This window comes from Rhinopithecus roxellana, chromosome 2, assembly GCF_007565055.1.
Source record: "Rhinopithecus roxellana isolate Shanxi Qingling chromosome 2, ASM756505v1, whole genome shotgun sequence".
Taxonomy (NCBI): Eukaryota; Metazoa; Chordata; class Mammalia; order Primates; family Cercopithecidae; genus Rhinopithecus; species Rhinopithecus roxellana.
The window spans coordinates 98847971-98868424 of record NC_044550.1 but is presented as its reverse complement, the minus strand read 5'-3'; the positions used below and the strand labels follow the sequence as shown (position 1 = coordinate 98868424).

At 40.6% G+C, this 20454-nt stretch overlaps 1 protein-coding gene across 6 annotated transcripts in view; it reads right to left on the bottom strand.

Annotated features, from left to right (window-relative positions):
• The window catches only part of PALLD (palladin, cytoskeletal associated protein), a 434423-nt gene that overhangs the window by 253016 nt on the left and 160953 nt on the right, over nt 1-20454 (bottom strand). For all 6 annotated transcript variants that reach the window (XM_010384437.2, XM_010384435.2, XM_030918274.1 and 3 more), the window contains one exon: nt 10432-10610. In XM_010384437.2, coding sequence (XP_010382739.1) covers nt 10432-10610 — 179 coding nt within the window. The remainder of the gene's footprint in view (nt 1-10431; nt 10611-20454) is intronic.

The following is a 20454-nucleotide window of genomic DNA, read 5'->3' as shown; positions in this document are numbered from 1 at the left end:
CACACCCTGCCACACACATGCACATACACACACCACACGCACACACCTCACCACACATACACGCCACACTACACACACACAACCACACTCACACTACACACACCACACACGCACACCATACTCCCCCACAAAATACCCACACCCACCACATACACCACACACACACACACACACCCCTGCCCTTGTGAGGGCACAGAAGAGAAATAAGTACATGATACGGTGGTGAGTGAAGCAGGAAAATCATGAAGCAGGGGAGGGGCACGGGCCGTGATAGGACCTCCCCGGGGGGTTGCAATTTTAAGGATGGTGGCAAGGAAGGCTCCCCCAGGACCCAGAGAAGGTGGGGACTCTCTCTCCCTGCTTGTTTTCCATGCCTGTCCCTTAGTCATAGTTTTCACTCCCTAGGAAACTCCCCTACGTCTTTTCCTGATCCTGCTATCTTCTGCGGTCAGCCCGGGCACTGTTCTGTGCTCTTTCTCTGAACTCCCAGCGTTCTTGTTTACAACACTCATGTCACCTAGAATATCATACCTGCTAGAAAATGATGAGTTCCCTGAGGATGGACGCTGGGTTAGGAAGGGAACTACCGATTTTTGAGTATGTCCTGTGTGCCTGGCGTCTGTGGGGCATTTTACCTCATTTAATCATCATCATAATGAACTTCACTAAGAAGCGAGTTATGTCCAGTTTATAGATAAGGAAACCAAGGAACCAAGAGGTGAAGTAATTGGCAGAAGGTCACATAACTAGAAAGCAGTGGTGACAGGCACTCCTGTGGTTGAGCCTCGTGGTCTGTGACCGTCCCCCCACACGTGCCCTTCATGAGGTGCGCACCTGTGGGTTCCTCAGAGGGCCTAGCTTCATGCCTTGCCCACACACACCTTCCAGGCTTCTGCTGGAATGAAGAAATAGAACTGGGAAGTGGTAAACCTTGTCTGGGGACGAGGCGCAGATAGTGAAAGGCGAGAAGAGCAGCAGCCTGGGGGCAGTAACGGGAGGCAAATCTCGAAACACAGGCAGGACCTGGATGCCGGGGCTGACTTGTTTGAACCTGGTTGTGTAGGCACCGAGAGTGGAGACTGGGAAAAGTCAGTGTTCAGGATTAACTGGCGGAGTAGGGACACAAAGGGAGCAAACAACAAACCATCAAAAACAAGTTATGGGCAAGAAGAAAGTTTTCTCTGTGGTGAGGAGGTGCGGGGAGCTGAGAATCCCTGAGTAAAAGCCAGCGAAGGCGATCAGAAGGTCAGGGATAACCAGAGAGACCATTTTATTGGAATCATAAAAGCATTAGGAGAAGGGGAGGGGCGGCAAAAATCATACGGAAGTTATCACAGACACTCTCAAGGTAGCCAAAATTTGTGGAGAGAAAACAGTTTCACCAGATTCAAAATGTTTCAATCATTTAAAAAAAAAAAAAATTCCTTCTGATGACCTCTCTTTAGAAAGCCATTCTTGCTACTTTTTTCCAGCTGATTTTCAAAGGAAGAAGGGGCCGAAAAGGCTGGCGCCCCCTGAAATAAGCACACATTTGCTAGCTTTTGCACACCTGTCCAACCCTTGTAAAATCTGAAAGTGACTTTTTGTCTCAGGTGTCAGAGCAGCTCTTGCAAACGGAGGCAGATCAAATCTCCCTCTCTGTGCCAGCCAGTTCCCTGCCTTCCCCTCAGGGCGATTCTCCCTCCCTCTCCCACTGTTCCCACTTCAGTCATCTGCTTTGCACCTGCTGGTCAGGGGAAAACAAACAAACAAACAAACAAACAAAAAATCTTTCTCCATATTTATTAACTGTCACTTTCAGTTTTGGATGTAGGCTCCAATCTGAAAGAGTTACATGTTCTAGTCCTTGTAATTACTATCATCTGTTCACCTAACATTGACCTGCCTAAACCTTAGCTTTTCCTATTCTGCCTCCCACACGGAGTGAAGGAATCACACGCCGACGATCATGCTTTGGGCTTTGGCCAGTGGAAGTGTCACAGAAATGAGTCTCCTTGTCTTGACTTTAAAAGGTGCTCCCTTTTCATTTTAAAAACTTAGCCCACCGGGTGCAGTGGCTTACGCCTGTAATCCCAGCACTTTGGGAGGCTGAGGCGGGCAGATCACAAGGTCAGGAGATTGAGACCATCCTGGCTAACACGGTAAAACCCCGTCTCTACTAAAAATACAAAAAAATTAGCCGGGTGTGGTGGTGGGGGCCTGTAGTCCCAGCTACTCGGGAGGCTGAGACAGGAGAATGAGGTGAACCCGGGAGGAGGAAGTTGCAGTGAGCCGAGACCCAGCCATTGCACTCCAGCCTGGGCGACAGAGGGAGACTCTGTCTCAAAAACAAACAAACAAACAAACAAAACCTACCCAATGTAATACTTTCTGGTGGGAAAAGACCCAGGAAATACATGGAAGCAAAAATGAGAGGAAAAAAATCATTTGGAATACCACCACCCAGAAACTATTGGAATACTTTCTTCCAAAGTTTATCTCTGTGTACACAGACAATGCTATGTATACTGTTCCATTATTGCTTTTTCTCCCACTTAATTCTTGTAAAATGCCTTTACGTGTCAGTAAATAGGCACTTCATGATTGTCTAATGGTTGCTTCAAATTCATGTGTATGGATTTACCATAATTTTATCATTCCAATGTTATTGGATATATTATTTCCATTTTTTTAACATCTCCCCAGAGATATGTATAAAATTACAATATATCAAAATGTCCATTTCCTCATACTCATGGAAATGCTATGTTGTAATTATTTTTATTTTTTGTCTATCTGATATCTTCCTTGAAAAAATATATTTCCGAGTAGAAATAAACTAGATGGGAATCATATAGCTTCAACTTCAAGAAACAGGATGTCTTCACAGAGGTGGTTTTCAGCCATTAAAAATACATATTATATATATAATTAATATATATAAGTAAAATATATAAAAATATATAAATAAAATAAACATAATACATTATGTTTATATATTATATAGATATGTTTTAAATCTCTAACTGACTTTACTGAACTGAGTCATGGAGTTTATCCTTTTAGGCATATTTTGCCTTTCAAGATTTGGGGAATAAATACATCCTTTCTCTCATTTCTATTATTTGCTTCTTTTCCTCTCTTTTAAATCAGTTGCTATAATTACCAACACGGCAAGAATCATTCACAGATCAGAGTAACTGAAGCAATGTCAGTGACACATAACTTTATAAATGATGAACGACTACAAAGGAATTAAAATGGTTTTAAAGAACGTTAATGACATGGGAAGATGTCTGTGACAGAGTCGTTTAAATTAAAAAAAAACAGAGTTCAAAAGAGTAGATACAGCAAAATTTAAGTACTCACATGTAGGAAAAAAATTGGAAAGATAAAAATATTAAGAGTGACTGTCATAAGGCAGTGGGATTAGATATGCTTTATTTTTTGAGACAGGGTCTCACTCCGTCACCCAGGCTAGCGTGCAGTGGTGCCATCCCAGCTACTTCTCCCTTGACCTGCTGGGCTCAAGTGACCCTCCCACCTCAGCCTTCCAAGTAGCTGGGACTACAGGTGTGCACCACCATGCCTGGCTACTTTTTTTTTTTTTTTTTGTAGAGATGGGGGCGGGGGGTCTCACCATGTTGCTCTGGCTGGTCTTGAACTCCTGGACTAAATGATTTTTCTGCCTCAGCCTCCCAAAGTGCTGGGATTATAGGCATGAGCCACCATGCCTGGCCTAGACATGACTTTTATATCTCCTTTTTATCCATACATTTTAGCTTTTTAAAAATAAAAATACAGTATTTATAAATAATAATGGCCTACGCTGTGTGCTAGGTACCACCCCAGTGGATTAACTCATTCAACCCTTACAACAATCTGATTTTCTCCAGATGAAGAAACCAAAGCATAGAGCCATCATAAAATATCATGAAAAGTTATTTTCAAATAGATAACATGAAGAATGCCTAAAGCTGTGCTTAAACTGGTTTAGCTTTTCTCCAAAAGTTTTCCAAACCCAGTGAATGGAATCTATGCCTAGAGGGGCATGGCAGTGGTCCCAGCACCAAAGGCTTTACCCTATGTGGCTACCAGGAACAATTCCACATTTCACATCACAGCACACTTCACAATGTCACTTCAAAGGGGTACACATTTTATCTGATTATTCGTAGCACTGAGAACCTGTGTCAAACAGAACCTGCCAATCTGCGTCACGCTGGTTCCCTTCCCCACCTTCTTAATGCTGCCCTGCCCTCCTCTCCTCCTGACCCCAATCCTCTTTATCCACAAGGTCTAGCTTAATCCAGCTTCCTTCATCCCACATTTCAGGGCCACCATCCTGCCCTCTTTGGAGCTCATAAAGCTATTCATTTTACAGCCTGTATAATTCATTTTACAATCACAGGGGGAGGCAGTGGTGGAAAATTGAGATGTCTGTATTTATTTTACATGTTTACATGGATCTTTCCTATTTATATAGGAAATTATTGAGAAGCTCCCTCTGCCAGCTAGTTCTTGAGGGCACCTCTCACCATCTAGTACAGATTCCATTTCCTTTCCCCATCTTATTCTCCTCCCTCCTGCATGATCTATTTTTCCGTCTTGCACTATTTTCTTCAGCCTATAAACATATTCTAGTAACTCCAGCCTGAAAACACACACACTGTAAAAACCATCTTTTTTGACCCCATGCTCCATTCCAGATACCAGCCCCTATCTCTGTTGGCGGTTAAGCAAAACTTCTCCAACAAATATCTGTTATTTGCTGCTTCTCTTTCCATGTTTCACAAACTTTTCTCAGCCAGTTCCATTTGATCTTTGACCCTGTTCAGATTCCTCAAGCTCCTCTTGCTAAAATCGCTGACAACATCCACTGTTGCTGACCCCAGTGGTTTCTTCCTGGCCCACATCTGATTGGAGCTCTCAGAAGCAGCAGACACAGCTCGCAGCCCCGTCTTCTGGAAACTCTTTCTCTTGCCTTCCCTTACACCATTCTGCCTGGTTTCTCTCGCACCCTAGGGGCTTTTCCTTCTTATCTTGTTTGCTGGCAACTCCTCTTTCAACATGCAGAAGTATCCCAGGCTCAGACTCAGATCCCTTCCTCGTCTCCATCCCCTCTTCCTCCCTAGCTGATCTGTCTGGAGGTGTGTCCAGTCCTACAGCTTTAGTTGCCATCTATATCCTGATGCTCCCCAAATACTGCATTCTCATCCTGTGCTCTAGACATCTATGTTTATATCTGCAACTACCGGCCTGATATGTCCACGTGGCTAAGTAGAGATTTCAAACACAGCATGTTCAGACTGGACGCAGTGGCTCATGCCTGTAATTCCAGCACTCTGGGAGCCGAGGTGGGCGGATCACTCGATGTCAGGAGTTTGAGACCAGCCTGGCCACTATGGCAAAACCCCATATTTACTAAAAATACAAATATTAGCCGGACATGGTGGCTCGTGACTGTAGTCCCAGCTACTCGGGAGGCTGAGGCAAGAGAATCGCTTGAACCCAGGAGGCGGAGATTGCAGTGAGCCGAGATCGCGGCACTAAGCTCCAGCCTGGGCAATAGAGCCAGACTCCATCTCCAAACAGACACACAGACACACACACACACACAGACACACACACACACACACACACACACACACACACACACACACACACACACACAGCATGTTCAAAAGACAGCACTTACTTCCTTCTGTCCCCTAATCCTGTTCCTCTCCCGTCTTCCTCATTTCAGAGACTGGCACCATTGTCCTCACAAACGGTACAGCTGAAACCACAGAGTCATTCCTGATTCCTTTCCTCCCCTCGCCTCCACGTGGAACCACTGCAGGGCTTTTGGACCTGCCTGTGAACCCAACTTGAATCTGACTTACTCCCTCATCTCTGCCGTATCCCCCTGAGGCACCGGCAATAGGCTTCTACTGGTATCCCCAATTATAAACCAAAGTGTCAGTTAGAAAACATGAATCAGGCCGGGCACGGTGGCTCAAGCCTGTAATCCCAGCACTTTGGGAGGCCGAGACGGGCGGATCACAAGGTTAGGAGACCAAGACCATCCTGACTAACACGGTGAAACCCCGTCTCTACTAAAAAATACAAAAAACTAGCCGGGCGAGGTGGCGGGCGCCTGTAGTCCCAGCTACTCGGGAGGCTGAGGCAGGAGAATGGCGTAAACCCGGGAGGCAGAGCTTGCAATGAGCTGAGATCCGGCCACTGCACTCCAGCCCGGGCGACAGAGCAAGACTCCGTCTCAAAAAAAAAAAAAAAAAAAAAAAAAAAAAAAGAAAATATGAATCAGTTTAAACCCTCCATGATTTTCAGTTTGATTTAGCCTCGGCCCTGTGTCCTGCGTACCCCGGCTGCGTCCCAAACCCCTGAGCTACCTCCTCCATCTGATGTTCCAGACACCCTGGACTTCCTCCTGCTCCTTGGGCACATCTGGCTGTCCTCACCAGGGCCTCTGCATTTGTTCCCTTGGTCTGGAGCACTCTTTCCCCAGCCTTCCCTATTGGCTCCTTCTCAGGCTCCTTTCTGAGACCAAATGTCATCTCTTTGGAGTGGCCTTCCTGATCACCGCATCCCATCAGCCACCTTGATTTCTTTCACAGCACTTGCTGCTGCTGGAATGCCGTATGAGTTTTCTGGATTACTCTGACCCTCTTCTGGAGTGTTCGTGCAGTGAGGGCAGAGGCCTGCTTGTTCGCTGCTGTGTGTCTCAAGGGTGAACCACTGCCTCCCTTACAGTAGTCACTCACGATATTCTTGAGAATGACCAAAAAGTGCTCAATTATATGCTCTGAAAAATGCCGTGCTCAGATCCGAAATTTTGTTACCAGATGAAGGCGAGGAACTGTAGCTGCCCTAGTGATAATGAGTTTATTTGGATTTTATGCTGTAGGGTAGAGGGCAGATTCAGGAGTCAGACTGCCTAGGTTTGAATCCTTGACTCCCAGGTGTGTGTGTGTGTGCACGTGTGTATATGTGTGATCTTGGTCATTACTTAGCCTCTTAAAACTTCAGTTTCTTCAACTATAAAATAGACTGATTTTTAGTTTTCACATATGAGTGAGAACATGCAGTGTTTAACTTTCTGTTAAAAAAGTTAATCTTGGCCGGGTGCGGTGGCTCACGCCTGTAATCCCAGCACACTGGGAGGCTGAGGCAGGCGGATCATGAGGTCAGAAGATCGAGACCATCCTGGCTAACACGGTGAAACCCCGTCTCTATTAAAAATACAAAAAATTAGCCGGGCGTGGTGGCGGGCGCCTGTAGTGCCAGCTACTTGGAAGGCTGAGGCAGGAGAATGGCGTGAATCCGGGAGGCAGAGCTTGCAGTGAACCGAGATCACGCCACTGCACTCCAGCCTGGGCGACAGAGCGAGACTCCATCTCAAAAAGAAAAAAAAAAGTTAATCTCATAGAAGTAAAAAAGCAGAACAGGGACTAATAGGGGCTAGAAAGGGGAAGGAGAAGGGGGGGATAGGAAGAGACTGTTAAAGGATACAAAATTACAGCTGAAAGTGTAAGAGGAATACGTTCTAGTGTTCTATACCACTACAGGATGACTATAGTAAACAATAATACCTTATATGGTCTTAAATAGCTAGAAGGAGGATATTGAGTGTCTCAACACAAAGAAATGATAAATGTTGAGATGATGGATATGCTAATTATCCTGATCTGATCACTATACGTAATATATATCAAAACAGAACTACATACCCCATGTACAATTATTATTTGTCAATTTAAAAAATAAAAAAAATTAAATGGAGTGAATTTTGTAAGGATGAAATGAGGTAATCTCTGTAAAAATTAAGAACAGTACTTGGCTCCTAGGTGACACTAAATGAATGCTAGCCACTGTTCTTAAGCTGTAATCTCTTTTGTATCATTCTAAAACTTGATGCATGAGACAGTGGAATTTAGACAGCTTTTAATTAGTGGGTTGTTAAACTTTCAGAGAAGGCTTTGCTGAGATTTTAATTTCAAAAAGAAACCTTTCTACCCTCTGATAGATAGGCTGCCAACGACAGCTGATGTAGTAATAACATGCTTCAGGAAGCAATCAATAGGAATATAGGTGAGTCGAATTTAGTGCTAGAATAAGTAAAATATAAAAATTTCTTACTTTGAGTCATAAGTTGAGGCTAAGAATTTATCTGAGGTTCTCTTCCACTTCACATAATTGTTCTTAGGGATAAAAACACTAAAATATTTTGTTTTTAAAAAATTATTCATATTTCACAAGGCCAAGGAGCCAGTTTTCTAAAGCACTTTATGTTAAGCTTAGCAGACTGAATCTTCACAACTCTTCATTCTTGCCATGTCCAGCTTCCTTACCCTCCCTTCAATTTATCTAAAGTCACGTATGATCTATCTATAGTCAGAGGTACCCAACGGTGTCAGATGTCTCAGTAAGTTCAGCAGTGTCACATAGAAAGCTGTGCACTGGAAGAAATCCACTATCCCTGTTGAAGTCCCGAACATGATACATATGTGGCATATAGAACTAGAGGGATACTTTTCTTATATTTAGTGCCTCATGCAGATGATTTGAAAGGACTGGCAGAAGAGGACTGGCAGTTCAGAGACTTTTATACAGAAGAACGACATTTAAAGTTAAATATCAGTGTGGTGAGAGTTTGAGTCTATCTCAGTTGGACTCTGCAGCTGGTTTTAAGAGGCAGTGAAATATCTCATTTTATAGTACATATACATATATGATTTATATATATCTTATATATCATGCATTTAACTTTTATAAGTTCTTAAAATGCTTTTGATTTCTCTTATACAACTTATTATATTACTTTATCATTTTACATTCCTTTTTCTGTTTGTTTGTTTTTGAGACTGAGCCTCACTCTATTGCCCAGGCTGGAGTGCAGTGGCATGATCTCGGCTCACTGCAGCATCTGTCTCCCAGGTTTAAGTGATTCTCGTACCTCAGCCTCCTGGGTAGCTGGGACTACAGGTGCCCGCCATCATGCCCGGCTAATTTTTGTATTTTTAGTAGAGACGGAGTTTTACCATGTTGGCCAGGCTGGTCTTGATCTCTTCCTTGGCCTCTCAAAGTGCTGGGATTATAGGCGTGAGCCACTGGGCCTGACCTTTTTTTTTTTTTAATGTGTTTATCTGCTGTTAGATTGAGAACTCCTTGATATCAGGGATTGTCTCTTAACCACATTTATACCTGCACTGTGTAGCACTTAGTAGGGCCTTCATAAATTTTGGTTAAATTAAGTTGACAGGCTTTTACTTAAATCTAATGTGATTTCATTTAATATTTGTAGTATGAAAGCAGCAGAACCCAAAACTTACCATATTTCTAGCAATCTTGTAAGCAAATGAAGAATTTCATTTAAAAGTGCTCTACCTGTTAGAGGACACATCTGATCATCATTAGCAGACAGGAAGTTTAAGTTCCCATCACTGTATTCTAACATGCCTTAAGAAGTTTGCCACCCCTGAATAATACTGCCAACTCATTAGTGAAATTTTAAACATCTTTTGTCATTGACTTTTCATTCATGCAGCACTTTGAAATACCTATCTGTATGATAGCGTGGTTAATATGGACCCTGGAGCAAGACTGTCTTGGTTCAAATTCTTGTGTGACTTTGAACAAGTTTCTTCTACCTCTCTGGGCCTCAGTTATAAAAAGGGAACACTAATAATACCTCGTAGGCTACGGCAAAGTGTAAATGATTGTGTGTGTGTGTGTATGCGTACGCACACGCGCGCGCACATTTTGTAAGTGTCATGTAAGTGCTTAAAACACTTTCAACTATTCTAAATGATTGGTATTGATCAAAACACAATACAAATGTAAAATATAATACTTTGATATCAAGTTTTTTAACTCCCTGGAGATTGAATCCTGTCAAAGATGAACAGAACAACAGAAACAGCTCATTCTCTGCTTACCCCTCTTTAAAACAACATTGATTCTTGAATATTCTCACCTAGTGATTGCAAGTTTATAGTGCATTTAGCAGGAATAATGGGGTCTTAACAAAAGAGGCAAAATTCTAGAATTTAGTAAAAATGAGAACATAAATCACTTAAAATTCTCATGAATGATTTCCTGAGTCATTTATCGCTTAACTTTGCTTGATATGATATTTCAATTATGTTTCTATGCTTCATTTATTAGAGGAAGACAAAAATAATTTGGATGCCTTACATTTTAAATAATTCAAGTTAATGGAGTGGAAACATTCTACATTAAAAGGAACAAATGTTGACATCAGAGACAGTTGATGGGTGCCTAAATGTTGGAACAGTTCAATTTATAAAGGTTTTCAGGGAAATGAAGTTTGATTTAGAATACCACTGTGCTGTTTGCATTGGAAAGGCACATTTGCACACCCAAGATACTGGAGTGATTAGACCACTGACACACCTTTATCCCCCATTACCAGGCACCCCTCCTTACCTTCAATGAACACCTCAGCAGATGTTGTGTCTGAGCCGCTGGGATTCGTAGCCAGACAGGTGTAGCGACCTGTGTCGTCCTCAAAGGCCTCTGCTATGATCAGGGTATGGAGGTCCCCACCCTCACAGTGGATTTGAATATCAGGAGTGTTGTGCAGTTCTTTCCCTTCACAGAACCATCTGCAGGCCAAATGGAGGTCAAAGGACAGGAGGGAAAGAAAGTAAATGGTGATGTTTAAAACAATAAAGCAGAAGTGAAGTCTAGTTGCTATGCAAAACTATGTTTGATTAAAAAAAAATCAGTGTCAGTGTTACTAATGGAAACTCTACAATTTAGACTGTGAAATTAATGACTAGACAATTCCCATAGGTTTTCTTTGTAAAGTATCTTGTACATTTTATCAACCCAAGTGATGCTGTCAAACTCAGAAAGACCGTTTCAGTTATAAAATAAAAGGAACAGAAATTCAGTGTCTTATAAAATGCTTTATAACAAATACCTCCTCCATTTATTACAGTTTTATCTATTAGTCTTATCTAAAGAAAAATAGAAAAGTAATATAAACATTATGCTCAAAATATTTAATATATGAAAGGAAACTTATCATGTTAAAAAATCACAGGCAGCAATATTTTTGTTGACCTTAAGACTTCTGATCAGCTGAGCAGTAACAGATTTGATGCCTTCCACATTTCTGATATTTACAGAACTTTCTAGCAGACTGCCTTGGCCTCCAAGATGTGGAGAGATATAGCAGTTGTGCTGTGATTCATTCTTGCTGGTCAGCACTTTTCCTATCCCAAACAATCAGGCCCTTCGTGTGGGAAATTTCAGGCTGCCAGACTGAACACAGGTTCTCTCACTCTCTCTCCCCTCTTCCCCCAGCACCTCAAATTCTCAGTAACATTTGGTTGCCTTTACATTTTACCAAGAAACAAACATACAAACAAAACAAAACAAAGCCCAAAGCTGCCCTAAAAAAATAACCCAAATGGGATTTATTTTTAAAGAGATGTGTAGAAATCTGCCACTTACAACTAAAAGAATTGAATTCTCTGGGAAAATATTGTCCATTTAGCTCTTAATGAGCACCTAGAGATTTTCTCTTAGTTTCCTATAAAATTACTTGGATTTCACATCCTTTTGTGAAATATGACATGGAAGACTTTTTTATTTCTGGTTTAGAGTAGGATAATATAGGTTTTTGTCTAATTTAATTTGAAAATAAAGTTAATAAAGCAAATGAGCTTGCTAATATTCTGAGTATCAACCCCAGAAACCATACTCAACATTAAATATGTGATTCTCATCAAAGAAGAGACAAGACCTGGGGAATTAAAGAACATAAAATAATCAGCCAACTGAGCATTCTATGCAATGCAAACCATATTATTTTGGGGGCAATTGAGCAGGGCAGCATTTCTTGATTCTGGGGCACTGTATGGTTTTCTTTGTTGTCATAAAATCTTGAAGAACTTTCCAGCCCAGAGTCATCCTCCAGTCTCTTTTTTTTCTGTTATCTTTCCAAAGCCATAGTCCAGATCCTCACCTATCAGTGTTAACTGTGGCTTTAGTGTTTTAATTGGTCTCTCCATCACCAGCAGTCTATAAATTCTTTCTATATTCTGTCATCAGATTAATGCTCTTAAAGTTTTTCCCTACATAAATCATTCCCTAAACTTCAGATCTGTCATTGTGGGCTTTCATATAACTTGGCCCTATCGTTTTCTTACACTAATCCCCTGTTTCTGTCGAATATTTGCATGGACTTATTGCTCCTTACATAGCCCTAAAATATTACCTGCCTATTTTTCTGTGCCCACATTTTCTTCTCCTTGGAATCATCTCCTTACCTTCTTCATTAATCCCATCTAGGAACTACTCTTCCTTAAGACCAAGCTAAAAGCTTCTTCAACAGATTAAAATAAACTGAACACACACTAACGGAGCTTCTATGTGTGAGGAACTGCATTGCCTACTACAGGTAACAGAAAAAATAATGCCTGCTAAACTCTAAACTAGTTGAGTTTGTCTGTCTGTACTGTGAATTAGAGTGCTTCTACCTTCCATGAAAAAGATATAAACCACCTATTGGGGGAAAATGAAGCATAAAAAATTGCAACAGAGGTTCAATAGGGAGAAGGATTCGTTTCTTTTGGTTAGATGTACTCCATAGGGAAACCTTTGCCAACTACCTAAGCGACTAGTATCTTATCCTCTAACTCAGCAAACTTACAGCCTGCAAGCCTACTGCCTGTTTTTATATGGCCCTTGAGCTAAGAATGGTTTTTATACTTTTAAAGGTTTGAAAAAAATCAAAAGAAGAAGAATATTTTGTGACATAAAGTTCACATTTCAGAGTCCTTAAATAAGGTGTTTTTTTTTTTCAGTGGTGAGGGGAGAACATAACCATGCTCATTCATTTATGTATTGTCTATGTCTGCTTTTGCATTATAGTGACAGAGTCAAGTAGTAGTTGCAACATACTATATGAACCTCAAAGCCCCAATTATTTAGTATCTGGATCTTTATAGAAAAAGGTTCCCCACTCCTGCTTTTTGCTCCTTAAAGTGTGGTCCTGCGGCCAGCAGCATCAGCATCACCTGGGAACTTGTTAGAAATGCAGTATCTTGACCCTCACCCCAAATCTACTGAATCAGTTCAGGTCCCCTAGGTGATCATGTGCACTTTAAGAAGTGTTGGTCTGATAAGTTCTGGACCAGAATGACCCGCCTCACAGAGTCTTGGCTCTCCATCCAGGTTGCTCACTTGTTTAACATAGCAACCATTTTTAAAAAATGTACATTGTATCTCTGGTCCCTTGCATGCCAAAGCAGCAGAGATACTGAAAATTAAAAAGCATGCTTAATACATTCATATGCCAAACATTGTGCTAGAACCTAGAGAGTAAGTTAATATAAGACCAGGGGCTGGGCGCGGTGGCTTGCACCTGTAATCCCAGCACTTTGGGAGGCCAAGGTGGGCGGATCACAAGGTCAAGAGATCAAGACCATCCTGGATAACACGGTGAAACCCGCCTCTACTAAAAATACAACAAACTAGCCGGGCGTGGTGGTGGGCGCCTGTAGTCCCAGCTACTCAGGAGGCTGAGGCAGAAGAATGGTGTGAACCCGGGAGGTGGAGCTGGCGGTGAACTGAGATCACGCCACTGCACTCTAACTTGGGCAACAGAGTGAGACTCTGTCTCAAAAAAAAAAGACCAGGCCTCTACCATGGAAAAACTTACATTCCAATAGGATAGAAAGGCCCATCAAAAGCTAATTTCAGTATAACATGGAAAGTTAAGTACCATGGTTGTGATAAAGACAAGGTGCCAAATCCATCAATACATTTAAAAGTCCAATGTGGGCCTGTGATCTCAGAAACATGATTGTATCCTAGTATATTTCAAGTAAGCTAAGCCATTAATTTAGTTGCACCCTTCATCAAAGAATTTTCTACATCATTTCATGAAATACTTTTTAACACAGTCATTAAAAATACACGCTTCCATTTAACAAAAAAACCTTGACATTTTGTCTCCTCATACAGATGAGGAACCTGAACTGGAAGGCTAAATGACTTTCCTAAAGCCACAGTTGAGCCTCTTTGCTCTGCCATTGCTAGTTCCATTGAGCAAATGATTCCAATCATAGATCAAACACACATTCATCTAAATATTGGCCAGAAACTATGCTGCCCATTTTGTTTTTAGGGAGAGCCTGCCATCCAAATATTTGCAGTTTTTCTTTTCCTCCTCCCCTTGGGTCACACCCTAACTTACCACATTTTAACAACATAGAACTGGTGACTTGACAGGCACTTACGTCAACGACTGACTTTTCCTGGCTGTCAGTTGCTTTCCCTGAAAGCAATATGCATGGCTCATGCTAATTATTTTACTTATACCTTACTGGGCAAATTTATTCTTTTCTCTGCATTATTTCTTCTACGTGTTACCATCTGAGATGCTGTTTCAATTTTATTCAATGAGCTGGAGAACAAAAAGCATGCATATTTAAAAAGCAAAAACAGGTCAGCCTAGTGGTTTACAAGCACCAATCATTTTGCCATATGCAGTTGTTGAAGAGTTTCATTACATAATGAACCATTTCACTTGACTAAATAGATGAGTTAGACTGAGGCAGAAAGTGCATTCATTGTCTTAACTTCTCTGCCAGTATTAAGGTGTTATTTGAAGCACTTTATTGCACTTGCTGATTATTTTCTTTAGTCTTAAACTTATCATTATCACTCAGTTTATAATCAGTCTTTATTTTTTTTAAAAAGTACAAATTCCATGGAAGAAACAGGATAGAAAAGCATTCTGCAACATATTCCTGGGTTGTTAGCAGGTACCCAGTGAGAAAAAGTTTCATGGTCAAATAAGTTTAGTAAATGGCTGGATTGGGACAATGTTAAATAAGTTCTTTTCTGCAGGATTTCCCAGGGCCTTAAAAAAGGAAATGTGAATTGCAAACATCAAGGAGTGAGATGTAATATGTATGTAGCATTTTAAAAATCTATTGGAGCACAGATTTCTTCACTATTTGCTATTTCATCGGATGCATGTTCTAAAGTAACGTGGGGCTGATAATAAATATTTTAAAGCACCAACTAGGTGCAATACTCTATGGATCAATTTTAAAACTTAAAAATTGCATTTTTTTTAAACAATCAAGAAGTAGTTGATTTCTAGTTGGGGAAATTGGCATAAATGCATTTGATATCAAATAATGGCACGAGGAAACAATACAGATGATATCAGAAAGGGACAAATGATCAACTGTCAAACGAATGAGGTTAATTATTTTTGAGTACAGAGAGAAACATACAAAAAGAACATAATTTTGCATGCATTCAATTTTGCATCTGGGACATGGCTGACCCTGTAGGGACTGCCTCTCCCAGGGTTAGCCAGTTCCTAGAAGTGTTAAAGACCGTCCTGGGAGCGTGCCCTCCATATGCAAACTAACCAATACAGAGCCCACACACTCAGCACCCCCTCTGGGCTCTCATACTCAGGGCCACAACTTCCCTCCCCACATCAACCCAGGGCCAGATACCAGACAACCAGAAACAGCCCCTATGCTTGAGAACCCACTGAAATTACTCAAAACAGGCAGTTCTAACCCTGCTTACCTTGCCTCACCTATCCCTTTCCTGTGGATTCCTAGGCAAAGGCTCCTGTCCAAATTTCCCTCTTGCTCCTTGGCCTTCTGACTGACCCTGGCGCATTCCCTGCAGTCCCCTGTGGTGCGGCATGCCCCCTCCTCTTGGGAACTATGAATAACAAACTATTTAGTACCTTTCCAACGACAGTCATCTAATCTGTTTACCTCACCATATCTGAATAGCAGTCAAACCTACATTTTCAAACAGGGCACACTGCCATTGAGCTTATCAAAGAAGATGAAAGATGAAAAAAGGACTGAACAAATAGTTTAATATTGGCTACAGTTTCTGCTTTAAAATATATATGGAGAGAAGCTTATAGACTTTCACCAGCTCAAACTGCAGTGCATTTAAAAAGCATACACTTAAACTCAAAATAATCTAGTTAGTGCATATATCAGAAAAGGAAATCTGCCTCATCCACTCTTTATGTAGCTGATTAAAGACAAATCACCTTCTTGTCTAAGAGAATCTTAGAGTTTTGAAGTTTTGGCACCACACACTGGATGAGATGGGTGTGCTACAGTCATGTTTGTTTAGTTCAGTTTCTCAAAGGTCATAATTCCACCAGCCTCCCGGCAAAGAACTCAAAACATTTACTATTCTCTAAAGAGCGAAATGGGATTTCTGTTGGTTAAATTTTGACCTCTTGAATTTTTCTCACATTAAATTCTTGTTGCTGATGCCATTTAGGGAAATAGATACTAGGGTGACAAGCCAAACTGTGAAGCATACAAAATAAGAGGAAGTATAGGTTTGGTAAATGCATGGCACAGGCAAGGACACTATCCCCCTTCTTTCTGTGGCACACGTCACTCACTCATCAGAATGTTCTTTGCTAGTGAAATGGAATGTCTGAGAATCCTCAGCATAGCTGTTTAAGGCTACAAAGCAACTAAAGTGGAAGGTTGAAATGAAACACATTTGCCATCCTCAATCTGATCTCTTTCTAGGGGATACATTCTCATTTTCCTCCAGATCCTGAAAGCCCTGTTTAATTGCTATGGGCCAAGAGTGGAGAGGGGTTTGATTGAGAGAGGAGTGTGGGTGGAATGTGGCTAAGACAGAATCCACTCAAGTAAAATTTGACTTGACGATCCCCTCGGACATTTATTCGTTCCATTCTGAATACCTGGAAGCCTTGTATCTAGTGAATAGTATCTGGGTAGCATATCAAAAAATTAAAATCTTATTATCTACGTTCCCATTCTGAACTTCTGATAAATTTCAACTTCAATCACATTTTTTATTTTCTGCCATAAAATCATTAAACATATGTAATTATGATCTCATAATTAGGATGAAAAGATGATACAATATTTGGGAACAATGATAATTCTTGAGGACTTACAGAAATTCAAATTAAGGGAAAGAGAATATTTATTGAATGCATATTGTATGCAAATATGACCTTATTTTATTTTCACAAGTACCTTGTGAAGTAGTTGTCATTATATCTTTAGATATAGGCAACTCTCATTTATCTATAGCAATTAAAAAGAAGAACACAAACAATAAAAACCCGGGAGTCTCCAAAATTTCATTTTCCTTAAAGCTTTTGGCTTTCATCTTTCATCAAAACATGTATCTATGGATAGATACATGTTTTAACAAAGCTTACTGATTCTTCCTCTTTAATTCCTAGTGCAGCTGTTAAATAGCTATGTAATTGCCACACAAACAAGGAGCTGAGGGAAGCTGGAGAGCCAAACCTTGCAAAATTAGCGGGCATGGTACATGCCCCTTCAAAAGAATTAAGTTGCTAATATAAGAATAAACCAGTTGGGACTGGCTGTCAGATTTCAAGACCATAAACATGAAAATAACCTTGTACTAATTGGAAATAAAATGTAAAAGGATTAGAAGATGTAGTCATGCTCGTTCATTCATTCATCAATCATTCATTCATCAAGGGGCTTTTTTTTTTTTTCACTTAGACTACAATGCGGGAACGGGTTGGAAGCATAGATGTCAGTTAAGCCAGGTTTCTTAGTTCATGAGACTAGTAGCAGGGGCTAACAGAGAAGAAAATCCAATTGTAGACATAAGGAAATACAATGAATATATTTTACTTAATGAGCTTAAGTTTTTCCATCACATAGAAATCTGTACTGTGCGGGGCGCGGTGGCTCACGCCTGTAATCCCAGCACTTTGGGAGACCGAGGCGGGCAGATCACAAGGTCTGGAGTTCAAGCAAGACCAGCCTGGCCAGGATGGCGAAACCTCCTCTCTACTAAAAATACAAAACTTAGCCGGGCATGGTGGTGCATGCCTGTAGTCCCAGCTACTCAGGAGGCTGAGGCAAGAGAATGGTGTGAACCCTGGAGGCGGAGCTTGCAGTGAGTCGAGATCGCATCTGGGATCTCGACTGCACTCCAACCTGGGAAAGAAAGAAAGAGAGAGAGAGGGAAAGAGGAAGGAAGGAAGGAAGGAAGAAAGGAACTTGTATTGCTTCAAAAATCTTTCAAAGTTGGTTATAGCTTCATACTTATAGATTAAGCTTCTTTGGATATAATACTCAGTTTGAAATCAATTTGTTGGAGAGGAGATAATATTCACGATTCTTGAATTTTCCTTGTTCATAAAGGATTATAGAACAGAGTAGGAAAAAGGATTGTAACATTTATAGTTCTGTAAGATAGCATACTCCTTTATACTATTCTGTGCTGGGATTTTGAAATAGTTTTTTATAAATATGTATACATCTATATGTGTGTGTGTGTGTGTGTGTGTGTGTGTGTGTGTGTGTGTATTGCTGTTGTTGCATAATGATCCCTCCCTCCCCATAAGGATTTTCCAAACATTCCAGCTTAAAAATGAGATGGTGCCAAAAATTCAAGGATCACATTATGGCAGTAGCAGGATGTGACTGGATTGAAATTCAAGAAGGTGTTTTACATGAAAATGTTCAATATGTAATTGTTCACTTTCTACATTTCAAGGTGAGGTTAAATGTGACTGCTGACTTGGTCTGAGTCCAGTTGTTAGAGGAGAGTGGCTGCATCTGTCCACAGTCCTAGGGCTTTTTTGGTTAGGCATCAAAGAGTCAGGAGGATAATTAAAATCAAGGGGCTGCAGCTGCTTCAGACCAAATGGCTGTCCTTGAAAACCACCAGTCACTTCCATTCTTGGGTGGTGTAAGAACATTTAAAAATTCACCTCCCTGATGTGGCCTAGTAATATCTTTCTCTTGTGACCCCTGCAACTGGCAGTGGGTCTCAGAACTGTATACTCGAGCTGCTCAGAACACTCCGATTCTCCAAGATAGGGTCATGAGTGTTGATTTTTATGATAATAAATTCATGACTAATGAAAGGAACCAACAAATCACTGCAAAGTCTAAGATACACTTTCTAGTACAGAATACGAATAGCTTATGTTAAAAAATCACATATGGCATCGTTTGGCTTACAAGTTGACTTGTAGTATCTATTTTAATACTAACACTTCGCAGGAAATGTAGATTTTATGAGTGACAGTTTCTTTTGGCTATCTTTATTTTATTGAACCACAGCTATGTATCATGAAAATTTTCTGTGCACTGTATTTTAAACATGTGGCTTTTAAAATGAAACAAATCTGACTTATAACACTTATAAAGTTTCATCAATGAATCTTGGCTAATGTTCTCCAACTTTGCTAAGCAAAATGGTAAATGTTAAAAGCCAGTTAATGGAAACAATCAGGTGCTTATTAAATAAAAGCCTTTAAAAACTATTGAGTTTTTATTTTCTCCTTTAAATCAATTCCTTTATGCTCAAGAGGAAACAAGGTTATGTTGAAAGATGTCTCTCCACTTCTTCCTCACAACTCCACTGATTTGTGCTTCCTGACAAAATTTATCTTCAAAGGGATGTCACGGATGATTTCAGGATGGCAAATTTAGCCCCCAGCTGCCTCCTCCTCCCAAAGCACATGCAACCACATGGCTTCATGAAGTCCATACTTGAAGAAAACTGAAGCAACCAGTTTCTGTAATGGTATAATAATGAAACTAAAGCGTAGGAAAAAGCCCCAGAGAGATAAGTGCTTCAGCAATGGTTACATTTTCCAGGTGTTCCTTTTCCAAACTGGAGAACCACCAAAACAAAATTTGAAAGCGATGCCCGGGATAAGTTCTGTTGCTGCCTAAGCTCAAAGTCGGGCCATCTGTAAGTATTGCATTTCATACATCAACAATGAAACACTAATTAATTTTTATGGAGATTTTTTGTCTCGTCACCAAAGATTTCTTAATTTTTTACATGTGTTCACATTAACCACACGACAAACTATGTTTATTCTGTCATGTGGATTTACAGGCAGACCGAAGTGAAATTAATCGTTGTCTAAATTTACTATGGCTATAATTTCATGACTGCTTAGTTCGAAGGCCAATAGCTAAATTTGTGTGGACAACAGATGTACTTTAACCTTATGGCCCAAAAGAGACCAATAAATAGATTGGCTTTTTGAAATTCAAAGCCCAGGAAATAATAAAATAGAATTTGAACCAAAACCAGATTCATGTCTAGCAATTCTTTCCTCAAATAACCACTTTATCTCGTAAGGAAAAAGGATAAAATAGAAGGATGGACCAGCCCAGATAAAACTAAACTATGAAAATGATTTTATCTTGCCTTTTTTTTTTTTTTTTTTTTTGACCATGAGAGGTAGCTTAGTGTCTGACACTAGGAATATACAGATATTTATTCACCATCTTTTAAAAACAAATACAGGCTGTGCATGGTGGTTCACACCTATAATCCCAGCACTTTAGGAGGCCAAGGTGGAAGGATCACTTCAGCCCAAGAGTTAGAGACCAGTCTGGGCAAGACGACAAGACCCTGTCTCTACAAAAAAATTTT